Source organism: Balaenoptera borealis, assembly GCF_965194805.1.
Source record: "Balaenoptera borealis genome assembly, chromosome: 3".
In the NCBI taxonomy this organism is placed as follows: domain Eukaryota; kingdom Metazoa; phylum Chordata; class Mammalia; order Artiodactyla; family Balaenopteridae; genus Balaenoptera; species Balaenoptera borealis.
In genome coordinates this window covers 124,444,932-124,458,073 of record NC_138866.1, presented here as the reverse complement: position 1 = coordinate 124,458,073, position 13,142 = coordinate 124,444,932, and the positions used below count along the sequence as shown (strand labels likewise).

At 34.3% G+C, this 13,142-nt stretch overlaps 1 protein-coding gene across 1 annotated transcript in view; it reads right to left on the bottom strand.

The window, feature by feature from the left end:
• NRG4 (neuregulin 4) overlaps nucleotides 1-13,142 on the bottom strand; it is a 128,574-nt gene that overhangs the window by 71,159 nt on the left and 44,273 nt on the right. The window contains exons 4-5 of the mRNA XM_082387083.1: nucleotides 8,847-8,912; nucleotides 6,811-6,904 (exon numbers count right to left, since the gene is read on the bottom strand). Of these exons, the coding sequence (XP_082243209.1) occupies nucleotides 6,811-6,904; nucleotides 8,847-8,856 (104 nt within the window). The 5' untranslated portion in view covers nucleotides 8,857-8,912. The remainder of the gene's footprint in view (nucleotides 1-6,810; nucleotides 6,905-8,846; nucleotides 8,913-13,142) is intronic.

The window sequence follows — 13,142 nt, the reverse complement described above, 5'->3', positions numbered from 1 at the left end:
GTTCAAAACTTACTACAAAGCTAAGTAATCAAAACGATATGATACTGGCATAAGGACAAACATATAGACCAATGGAATAGAATAGAGAGCCCCAAAATAAACCCTCACATATACGGTCAATTCAACAACGGTGCCAGGACCATTCAATGGGGAAAGAGCAGTCTTTTCAACAAATGGTACTAGGAAAACTGGATGGTCATATGCAAAAGACCTTACCTTACACCATATATAAAAATTAACTAAAAATACAAAAAGCCCTAAACATAAGACCTAAAACTATATAAACTCTTAGAAGAAAAAATAGGGCAAAGGCTTCATAACATAAGGCAAAAGCTTCATGACATAGACTTGGCAAGGATTTCTTGGATATGATACCAATAACACAGGCAACAAAAGAAAAAAAACAACAAATTGGACTTGATCAAAATTAAAATGTTTCGTGCATCAAATGACACTATCAACTGTGTAAAAAGGCAATTCATAAGATGGGAGAAAATATTTGTAAATCATACATCTGGTGATGTGTTAATACCCAGAATGTACAGAGAACTAAAACTCAACAACAACAAATAAAAAACAACCCAGTTCAAAAACAGGCAAAGGACTTAAATAGACATTTCTCCAAAGAAGATATACAAATGGCCAGGAAGCACATGAGAAGATTTCAACATGTCTAATCATTAGGGAAATGCAAATCAAAACCACAGTGAGGGCTTCCCTGGTGGCGCAGTGGTTAAGAATCCGCCTGCCAATGCAGGGGACATGGGTTTGAGCCCTGGTCTGGGAAGATCCCACATGCTGCAGAGCCCATGTGCCACAACTACTGAGGCTGTGCTCTAGAGCCCACGAGCCACAACTGCTGAGCCCGTGTGCCGCAACTACTGAAGCCCACATGCCTAGAGCCCGTGCTCCGCAACAAGAGAAGCCACCACAATGAGAAGTCTGCACACTGCAACAAAGAGCAGCCCCCGCTCGCCACAACTAGAGACAGCTCGGGAGCAGCAATGAAGACCCAATGCAGCCAAAAATTAAAAAAATAAAATAAAACAAACCACAATGAGATACCGCTTCACATGCATTAGGCTATTATCAAAAAAACAGAAAATAACAAGTGTTCACAAGGATGTGGAGAAATTGGAACTTTTGTGCATTGCTAGTAGGAATGTAACATGGTGCAGCCACTGTAGAAAACAGCAAGGCAGTGCCTCAAAAATTAAACATAGAATTACCATACAATCCCACTCCTGGTTATATACTCAAAAGAATTGAAAACAGGGTCTTGAAGACATATTTGTATACCCGTGTTCATAGCAGCATTATTCAGAATAGCCAAGAGGTTAAAAACAACCCAAATGTCCCCCAGTGGATGAATGGATAAACAAAATATGTTACATACATACAATGGAATATCATTAATCCTTAAAAAGGAAGGCAATTCTACACTATGCTATAATGGAAGAACCCTGAAGTCATTATGCTAAGTAAAATAAGACAGACATACAAGCTAAGTATTGTTATGATTCCACTTATTTGAGGAAGCTAGGATAGTCAAATTCATAGAGCCACAAAGTCGAACAATGCTTACCAGTGCTGGAAAGAGGGGAAATGGGAGGTTATTGTTTAATGGGTACAAATTTCCATTTAGGATGATGAAAAAGTTCTGGAGATGTATAGTGGTGATGGTTGCATAACAATGTGAATGTACTTAATGTCACTGAACTATACACTTAAAACTGGTTATAATGGTAAGTTTTATGTTATATATCTTTTACTACAATAAAAAATAATTCAAAAAATACTAGAATTCACCTAAACCTTTAAATTAAGTGTTATGGTGAATAAGAATCATACTTTCATAAAGTAAAATTCACAACTTCGGTTAATAAATAGTATGTAAAATATATTTATACTGCCTAATTTTCTTTTTTATATGAAATATACTGAAAACCACAAAAAAGGTGTAAAAAAACCCACGCATAATCACTGCATAAAAATTATTTACTGATCTTGTAGGGCTAAGATAACACAGTACATTTTACTAAACAATTTAAAATTTGAGTTTTCTGTAATTACTTGCAGCAATACATAGGTATAATTTGTTCCTTCCCTTCCTTCATTATACTTATTTATTCATTTATTTATTTTGCTAGGCACAAAAAAGCAGAAAGATGGCAAATCTCTGCCCTCAAGGCATTCACAATTTTGAGGAAGGCAGTAAATAAACAGTTAAAATATTAATCAGTGGCATAATAAAGGTATGCATGAAATGCACAAGGTATTATGGGGTACAAAAGAAAGAGCCCATGAAACTGCCTGGTTAAGACAAAGAAGGTTCCACAGAAGTGATAAATTAGCTCTCTTCAAAGACAAGGGAGGAAAGGCATTTCAGGCAGGCGAACTGACATATGCCAAAGCATGGAATCAGGCTTAGCATGTTTGGTAACCTGCACATTGTTCAGGATGTTTAGAACTCAAGGTATGTATGAAGACGTTATAGGAGAGGATGTCAACAGAACAGACCAATATGATGAAAAGCTTTGAATGCCAGGCTAAGAAATTTGGAGATACACTGTATCCTTTGAAATATTTCATGAACAGAAAAGACAAAGACAACTACAGCAGCATTGTGAACGAGACTAGGATAGAAGAAAGAAGGCTACTGCAATACCTCAGGAGAGAAACAATACTAAGGAAAGAGCAAAGAGATACAGAAGTAAGGATAAATTCCATTTAATCCAGGACTTTGTAAATAATTAGATGTTGGTACAAATGAACTTATTTACAAAACAGAAATAGAGTCACAGATGTAGAAAACAATCTTATGGTTACCAGGGGGGAAAGAGGAGGAGGGATAAATAGGGAGATTGGGATTGACATATACATACTACTATATATAAAATACATAACTAACAAGGACTTACTGTATAACACAGGGAACTCTACTAAATACTATAAGTGGATATATGTATATGTATAACTGATTCACTGTGCTGTACAGCAGAAAGTAACACAACATTGTAAATCAACTATATTCCAATTAAAAAATAATAATATTGAGCCACTGAATCAAAAAAATAATAATAGATGTGACTCCAAACAGGCACACACACACACCTGAAGCACAAGTTTCACAAATAATACTTACACTTATTATGCACTATTTATTCTAATATTTTTTCTATTCTTTTCATTAAAAAAAGACAGACACAACTAAATTAATTTCAAGACATATCAATGAAAATAAATAGAATGTAGGGTAGAAAAATAAAACTCAATCATTTCAATAAAGACAGAAAAGGTAAAGTTCAACTAACTCTATGTGTTTACAGACACATATTGAAAAATTGGAAGAAAAAAGTGTATTAGTCAAATACTGAAAAATAAAAGCTAGTAAAGCTACATTAATGTCAGATAAATAGATTTTAAGGCAAAAAACATTAGAGATAAAGAAGGTCACTATATCATGATAAAAAGGGATACTTCACCAGAAGACATAACCATTCTAAATTAATATAGGCTTAATAACATTGCCTCAAAATATTTTCAGCAAAAATTAACAGAAATTGTGATATTAAAGATCCAAAAACAGTGAGAAATTTTGACACAACTCTTCAGTTACTGATAAATCAAGAAGATTGAAAATTAGTAAGGATATATAGGATTTGAACAGCACATCATAACAAGCTTGATCTAAGGTACATATATAAAACCCTACATCTGTCAATTAAAGAATATACATTCTTCTCTAGGAGACACAGACCATTTAAAATACTGTACATGAACCAGGCTCCAGAGCAAATCTCAACAAACACTAATGAACTGATGTCATGCAGTCCTCAACTTTAAAATATTAGCTTAAAAAAAGAAAATCACTGTGCTAAATCACCAAATAAAGAAAGTAGATAAGAAAAATGAGAGGAGGCTGGTTTGCAAGAAAGTCCAAAGAGGCTCTAGAAAGCTCTCTCTTCCTGCCATGTATGGCATAATCTTCTGTATTTTTGCATGTGTTTTTTACAACACTTTAAAAAGCAAGAAAAATACTCTTAGCTTGAGGGTCATACAAAAACGATCTGGCCTGTGGTTTGCAATTTGCTTACATCTAGAAGAAGGTCCTCCTCATTCTGTCATATGTTGTCTCTGCAGTCTGATAGCTGGCTCCTTACTACCTCTTCCTGAAAATAAATCTGCCAGTCAAAAGTGCTACCCAGGTACATCTGCAAACCAGGAAGCAGGCACTCACCAGAACCCAACCAGGCTGGCACCCTGATCTCAGACTTCTGGCCTTTAGAACTGTGAGAAATAAATTTCTGTTGTTTATAAGCCACCCAGTCTATGACATTTTGCTATAGTAGCCTGAACTAAGACCCTAGATTTCTTCCCATTACAATGATTCTCCAAATTTCAGTACTCTGAACTCTTTCTTTCAACTTATTCACTGCAGCATAACAGACATTTAGTATACAGACAAGTATTAAGTATACAGCTTAATAGAACACATACTCTGACTACAATGCAATTAAATTAGATATAAATCTTAAAGGATAACCAAAAAAAAACCCCATACGTTAAAGAAGAAATCGTAATGGAAAAAATTTTAAACTGAGTACTGAACAACGGGCTATAAAATTTGTATGAAGGAGTTAAAATGTATTTGGAAATTTTTAACATTAAATACTGTCTGTTAAAAAGAAGGCTAAAGATCTGAAGACCAAAGTTAAGGACTCACAATGCCTGACTTCACTTATTATAAAGCTACAGTTATTGAGACTATTTGGTATTGGTAAAAGACAGAAATACAGATCAGTGATTTAGAATAGCCCAGAAGTAGACCCACACATATATGGTCAATTAATTTTTGACAAAGATGTAAAGGCAATTCAACGGAGAAAGGATAGCCTTTTCACCCATATAGCTACACCAAGATCAAGATACAAAATGTTACTATTTTTTAATTATTAAATTTATTTTTTCTGGTAAGCATTTTGGTTTTGTTCTATGAATGCCACATGCCATATCCCCTTATAAAGAATCCAGAATGAATATATCATAAGATTAAGTGAACCCTGGGAGTTGTACTCAAAGGCCATTTCCTTAATTTTTTCCTAGTTGTATGACTTTTGGCAAGTCAGTTAATTTTTCATTTTCCCTTTATTTTTCTATTTCCTTAAGTCTCCTCTCCCCCTTTTCTCTAAGGTTTTTCTGAGAATGAAACATGAAAATGTAAATAAAGAATATGGTCAGTAAAGAAATTTGGGGGGATAATGGAAATGTTCTGTATTTTGTGGTGGTGGTGGTCCCACGGGTATAAACATTTCTCAAAATTCAGCAATTATGCACTTAAAATGAACGTAGGGACTTCCCTGGTGGCGCAGTGGTTAAGAATCCGCCTGCCAATGCAGGGGACACGGGTTCGAGCCCTCGTCCAGGAAGATCCCACATGCCGCAGAGCAACTAGCCCGTGCACCACAACTACCGAGCCTGTGCTCTAGAGCCTGCGAGCCACAACTACTGAGCCACGAGCCACAACTACTGAAGCCCGCACGCCTAGAGCCAGTGCTCTGCAACAAGAGAAGCCACTGCAATGAGAAGTCCACGCACCGCAACGAAGAGTAGCCCCCGCTCGCCACAACTAGAGAAAGCCCGTGCATAGCAACAAAGACCCAATGCAGCCAAAAATAAATAAAGAAATTAATTAATTAAAAATGAATGTAGTTTGTCATACATAAATTATATCTCAGTAAATGGATTTAAAAATGTAAAATAATGTAGAAGCTCCTGGTGGGTGAGAAATAATTGCTAATTTGTTCCTTTATCCCCTTCCTTTTTTACCTGAGAGGAAAAAATGCCTATTTTTAAAAACAGTCACTCACTATTCCCTCCATGAAAACTTCTAAAAACTTCCTGAGATAATTATAAGGTTATTTCTCTGCCTCTCCTCCTCCACACTAAATCCCAATATCTTTCACTTTTCCTGTGAATTTTACTTTCCTATCCTTTAGTAAGATCTTAAATCTAGATTCTATACCTCTCACACTTCAGTTAAGTAACAGAAACAGAGTAATTGATGTACATGCTACAAAGTATCTTTAGATGTTAGCTCTGCTAAAATCTATGGACATTATTGGTAGTGCTGTTTTTCGTTCACATATTAAAAGAGGTTTCTTATAACCTCCTTAAATCCTGTTCAACCAAACTCACACAAAGCCAGCTATACAAGTACTATTTTCAAGTCTTTTATTGATCACTGGCTATAACTATACTCCCAAAGTGAATAATATTATTTTAAAACAATAATGGCTAAGATACCCTTCTTTTTAAAATTTGCTGCTACCATTAGAAAAACTTAACTCTTCATTTTCTTTCTAATATATCAAATGAAGTTTTGGTACCAACACAGTTATCATGTATTATCAGTATTCTAAATGTATGTATTATCAGTATTCTAAATCAAAGCAAAATATCTCATGTTGCTTTTCTTACATTAGTGAATTCTATAGCTGTTTTGCCAGTAATAAGTATAGACTGTCTTCCCTAAATTGCTAAAATCATAGAGTTCACTAAAATGGATTAAAAAATCTGAATAGGCTTGAAGCTACCACTACCAATTTTCAAAATAAACACTTTTGAGATTGTGATTTGCCACTTTGCTTTGTTTTTATTTTAAAACCATAATTTTGTTCTATATAAATATGAAGAGTGTTCCTCACACTTTTTCATCTTATACTCTTTGTTCAATATTTATCACTTCTCAAAGAAGTTAGTAGATGATAAAAAATAAAATCACCCTCTCCCCCAGTCCATTTCACTCACCTACAAAACGGGCTGGGAATAGTAGGTATCACATAACAAATCCCTCCATTCAGGCAAAATGACCTATGACTGGGACCACAGGGCTCTTCATGATCTAAAACATATACATAAATAAAATAGAGAAAAACAAATTATAGTTTTTCTAATAAAACAAGGAAAAGGACCAAGTATCTTACACTGAAGTAGTAATTCTAAAAATCAGAACGAAGACTTGTTTCTTAAAATGAAGGACTTAATCTTATTCCTTATTTGATAAGCAGGGACTCCTATTCCTTTGAGGAAAAAAATTAATCTGTCTTGAAGATATGGTCATTAGTTATAATGGAGTTAAAAGCTATATTACAGAAATAGGGAATCTCTATACTAGATTAAAAGGAGGCGATTATGATCTTAAAATAAATAGTGGCTTTTCTCATTTAGTACATAGATTCTGCAGCTTTGCTTAGAGTTCTTCTGTCCCAAGTGTATATTTAGATTCCTATCTTTCCTTTAAGGTCTCAAATACATTAAAGTCTGAAATGTTGTGGGAAAAAAATTTAGATTATTAAGTAAATTCTGATGTCCAAAATCATCTTTAAATATTTCTACATATGACAATTTTAACATCAAAAAAACAAGAATATAATCTTATTAGGTTTTGGTTTGCAAAGGAATTTTAGGTAATAACTAGTAACTATAAAGACATATCTAAAGTTCTCAGTAAAATTGAAAACCTAAGTCATCATCTGATATATAGCAAAAATTTTCAGAATATTAAGAAAATAAACCTCCATTTCTCTCTTGCTTCCTTTCTCTCCTCCTCTTTCTCCACCTTTTCTTTCTTCTTTATCTTTGACCTTTCTTTTATGTTCTTTCTCTCTTTGCCTTCCCTTTCTCTCTTGGTACCTCTCCTTCTTTCCAGCCTCTACCTCCTCCTCCACCATTAAAAAAAAAAATCCCACCAAAACCATCAGACAGAAAAATTTAGAAATAACATAGTAGAATTCATTGAGTCATTATACTACTGTATACTACTATTTATGATTAGAAAAGCAAATTGCTGAATGCTTTATCTTTTGGTCCTGAAGGGGGAATCACATTGCTTTAAAATCGCACATTGTTGGTTCCTGATTGGTTCTGTCCAGAAAGTGACATAGAATCTATTGTGAAGAAGAAAATGGCATTATTCCAATTTAGCGTTTTAAAAAATAGCATACTAATTTTAAAAAGTTATCTAGCATTTATTTGCCACTAAGATATCAATACCCTTAAGATGTAACTGCTATAGAACCAGATGTCTTCACTATCAGAATCTGAAATTTTAAAACTTTCCTTTTACATTAGAATTGAGAAGATTCTGTTTCACCATCACATTACAATTATAAAAGTATAAAAATGTAAAGAGGAAAACAGAACTACAAAGAATTTAAGTGGAAAAGAAGAAAGTAAACCAACCAGAACAAATCTTTTAGATTTTTTCTTTTTTACACAATGCCATGCTTCTTTACAACCAAACAACTTTTAATAAGATAATTCTTACAACTCTTCAGGAACAATTTGGCTAACAAATAAAATCCCAGTTGACATTACATTATGCTAGAATCATGGAAGTCATCACATAGGGTTTCTCCATTGAGGGTGGAGTGTCAACTTTATCGCAGAATGCTTCCTGTGGCTGAAATTAATGTCCTTGTTTTTAATAAGATTACAACCAGTCATGACTCAGCACTTGCTATTTTATCAGTAAAGAATACTCATCTAACCTGAATCACTATCTCTGAATCTATTTTTATTCTGATTTCATTTACTTATTTGTAAAGTTGTTATCAGATTTAGAGTAAGCCAGAATTTGTCAGTTTGTAAAAAGTGATAAAATATAGGTCTAAAATAAAATAGTTTCATGTTATAAAGGAAGGTCTTTCAAAACCAAGGTATTCCATATTTCTAGGACAATTTTAGATGGGGAAAAATATAGCCTTGTGTTAATATACATTTGTTTTTTGGTTCTATTTCTATGTGACACACATTGACAAAAGTATAAACTTACAAGAAATTACCTGTTGGCATCTTAATTTTTAAATAGTTTCATTCTTGGTCAAAAGTTTAGGGTTGAAAAACAGCACCTAAAATTAACAATTTAGGAAAAATTATCTTCTTTTGAGAGCATTATAAAATGTCAAATATTGTAACAGTAATATTCTTTTAAACGATGAAAATAAGACATTTAAAGGCTAGGGACAAAATGCTTTGGTTAGAGGATCCATTTTTTTTAGATACTTATCACATATCAATAAAAAAATCTGAACAGATAAAACTAAAAGATCAACAAGCAGTATAAATGCACCAGATACAAATCATTGCCTAAATAATATAATGAATGTACTCTTAAATCTCTCTCTGAATAAACATCTAATGTTTTACTTTTAATAAACATTGTTAAATTAGTACTATACTATATGAGATTATATATGAAAGATATGAGTCAGTAAGTGAAACTGAATGACTTGAATTGACATTTTAACTTTTTCATAAAGCTTATTTCTAATTTGACTTTAACAGAACAACTTTCTATTTTTCAGTTTATTAAAAATGGCCAAAAAACACACTATAGAAAAAACTAATAGCATTTAAAAGGTTTGCATTTCTATAGAAACTTTAAAAATTTTATAAAAGTACTTTCAAATTTACTGTAGATTGCACATTACATTTACCAATATACAAATGCCTTTTAAAAAATATCTGGCATCTAGCAAAGCAGAGTAGCTATATATGAAGTTATCTGCTATAACAGAAACAAAGGAATTACAAAATACAGTTGAAAAGATGACAGATTTATACTTACATTATGATTACATGCTCTCAATTTCTTTTTATAAAAGAGACTCACTCCTGACTTAAGCAGAAAGACTTTATAACAGAAATCTCAATCAACAACTTCCTATTAACACAGGTGTAATAATCAAGGCCTTCTCTCAAAGCCAGTCACTCTTTCTTAAACAGACAAGCAATGAGAGAGAGAAAGAAGTTAAACCTATTTAATTTGAAATAATCACTGGCTCATCATATGAGTTTCTTTTTCTACAGAAACAAGGCTTACCTCAATAAAAACTCACATTCATACAAACAATAAATTTTGTTGGATATGCAGCATTTCAAAAGTTTTTGAACAATGCAGTCTGGAGCAGCTGTGCCTTGCCCTTTATAACACGTCAAAAATCTGATTTATATGGCTGCAGTGTGCAGTGTGGGCGCGGTGGAGACAAAGACCAAGGTGTGCACAGAGGTCAGGCTCCAGCCAAGGGAACCACCCCTTTCAGTCCACATGTTCAGAGTTGCAAATGGAGCAGAATTTTATTTAGAAAAGAAGTTGTACTAAAAGCTGCACTCTCAAATCACTGTCCAATTCTGTAAGTTATAAAGTAAACCACACTCTTTAGACTCCTAATTTATCTCTGCATATCTGAATAATTCCAAAGTGTTGTACAACTTTGTGAAGAAAAGGAATTTGAATATGGAGTTAGTGGACAAGTGTTCCCTGGGGTTTTTCAAAAAAAGGAATTTCCTTACAAAACGCATAATGTTTATACAAATGGTGATTTGAAGTACTTATAAAACTGAAAGAAGGTAATAGTTACAATACAGCACGTGTACAATGACATGTGCAATATGAAGTGAATATAATCACTGAACATGACTAATACTGATGGCAATATAACCATCTGCAAACTATAACAAAGCTGTAATACATGCATTAAGGGAAGCTATGAGGTTTAAAAATCATAAATAACTTAAAATATTGACAAAAACTATAATTTTGTTTAAAATGAAGTACGGGGTTCTTCAGCACGTAATTACCTAAAGTATGCCAACCATTCAGATGGTTATCATTTCTAAAACCACAATTCAGACGTGATTCCTTGTTTGATGTAAAACATGGAAACGAGTACATTTGCTCTTTTAAGAAAATATTAAAATAATCTCATATAATTCATATTCTGAGAACAATTCTTTTCATTACTATTATTTTCCACATTCAAAGGCAATTTTTACATAGTTACAATCTTATACATACACACACATACATATACACACACACATATATATAAAATTTTGTTAGCTTACAGTGTTTCAATTTTAAAATGATATTTTTATGAAAAATCAGTCACCTTTATTATTTGATTTGAACTATGGAACTATGATGCTGTCCACTAACATGAAAATGACTACTAAATTATATGTGAGAGATAACAATCTGTGGCTTCATTCAGGATATTCAAGATGTATTTATTAGGAGACATATCATGGCAGTTGGTTTGGTATTAATAATTTTTCACACAATACAAATAAACTTAACCTTTGAGGCTACATGATTCTAAAGAAGAAGACCTAACGTTTTTCAAGTTGACTTTTCACTCTAAATAAAAGCCATGGTCTTTAAGAATAATTTGTTCATGCATCTATCAACAAATATGTTGTAAGCGGCCTGCTATTGTTAACAAATAATAGACACATGAACAAAAACAGGTAACTACAAAAATGTTGTAGGCTGACATATAAACCATATTTCGGCTTAAAATGATAATTGGGCTTAAAATGATAATTTCATGCAATTCAACCAAATATAGTCTCACAGACACCTATTTATGTCACTATAATAACACACAAAAAAACAAAGCTTAACTATTAAGGAGAATCAGAGAAAGATTCCAAGAGGGAGTTTTATTTGTGCTGAGCCTTGAAGAATGAGTAAGAGTTTGTAAACAGAGATGGATGAACATTCCAGACAGAGGTAACAGCATGTTCAAAGGCACAGAAGAAAGAAAATCCTAATGTATTCAGATAACTGCAGGTAGATTACAGGTCAGGATGTGTGCAGAGTATGTGTGTGGAGTGTATGTGAGTTCATAAGAGGATAGGATGGTGGGGGAAGAAGTGGTAAGAATAGATCTTGTAAAATAAGCAGGGTTCAAATAGTGACTCTATCTGAAAGGTAATGGGGATACTTTGAAAGGTTTTTAGCAAAGAAGTGGCATGATCACATCTACATTTTAGAAAATTCATTTTGATAGTGGTGTAGAAAATAGATTGCAACCTGCCGAGGAACTGGTATCAGAGAAAACTATTTGGAGGACATTTTAACAATTAAGAATAGTGAAGAAATAAAGCAATGGGAATGAGGATAAAGGAGAGAATTAAAGATATACTTAATAGGTACACCCACAGAATGGGCGAGCAGGGTACAAAAGAAAGAAAAATCAAGGCTAACATTCAAGTATCCATTAGGGAAATGTATATTAAAACCACAATGAGATACCATTTCACACCCTACTAGAATGGCTATAATAAATATGACAGACAATAACAAAGAGAAACTAGACCTCTCATACATTGCTGGTGGGACTGTAAAATGGTACAGTCACTTTGCAAAATAATCTGAAAGTTTCTTAAAAAGTTAAACATAAATTCCCCATAAATGTATCCAAGAGATATGGAAATATGGGTCCACACAAAGACAGGAGTGTAATGCTTAGAACATTATTCATAATACCCCAAGCTAGAAAACAACTCAAATGTCCATCAACTGATAAACAGATAAACAAAATGTGGTACAACCATACAATGGAGTACTACTCAGCAGTAAAAAGGAATGAAGTATTGGTACATGTTACAACATGAATTAACTTCAAAAACATGCTAAGTGGGGGGAGACCTTCAAGATGGCGGAGGAGTAAGATGTGGAGATCACCTTCCTCCCCACAAATACATCAGAAATACATCTACATGTGGAACAACTCCTACAGAACACCTACTGAACGCTGGCAGAAGACTTCAGATTTCCCAAAAGGCAAGAAACTCCCCACATACCTGGGTAGGGCAAAAGAAAAAAAGAAAAAACAGAGACAAAAGAATAGGGACAGGACCTGCACCTCTGGGAGGGAGCTGTGAAGGAGGAAAAATTTCCACTCACTAGGAAGCCCCTTCACTGGCAGAGACGGGGATTGGCGGGGGGAAAGCTTCGAAGCCACAGAGGAGAGCGCAGCAACAGGGGTGCAGAGGGCAAAGCGGAGAGATTCCCGCACAGAGGATTGGTGCCGACCAGCACTCACCAGCCTGAGAGGCTTGTCGGCTCACCTGCAGGGGCGGGTCGGGGCTGGGAGCTGAGGCTTCGGCTTCAGAGTTCAGATCCCAGGGAGAGGACTGGGGTTGGGGGCATGAACACAGCCTGAAGGGGGCTAGTGCACCACAGCTAGCCGGGAGGGAGTCCGGGAAAAAGTCTGGAACTGCCTAAGAGGCAAGAGATCATTGTTTCGGGGTGCATGAGGAGAGGGGATTCAGAGCACTGCTTAAACGAG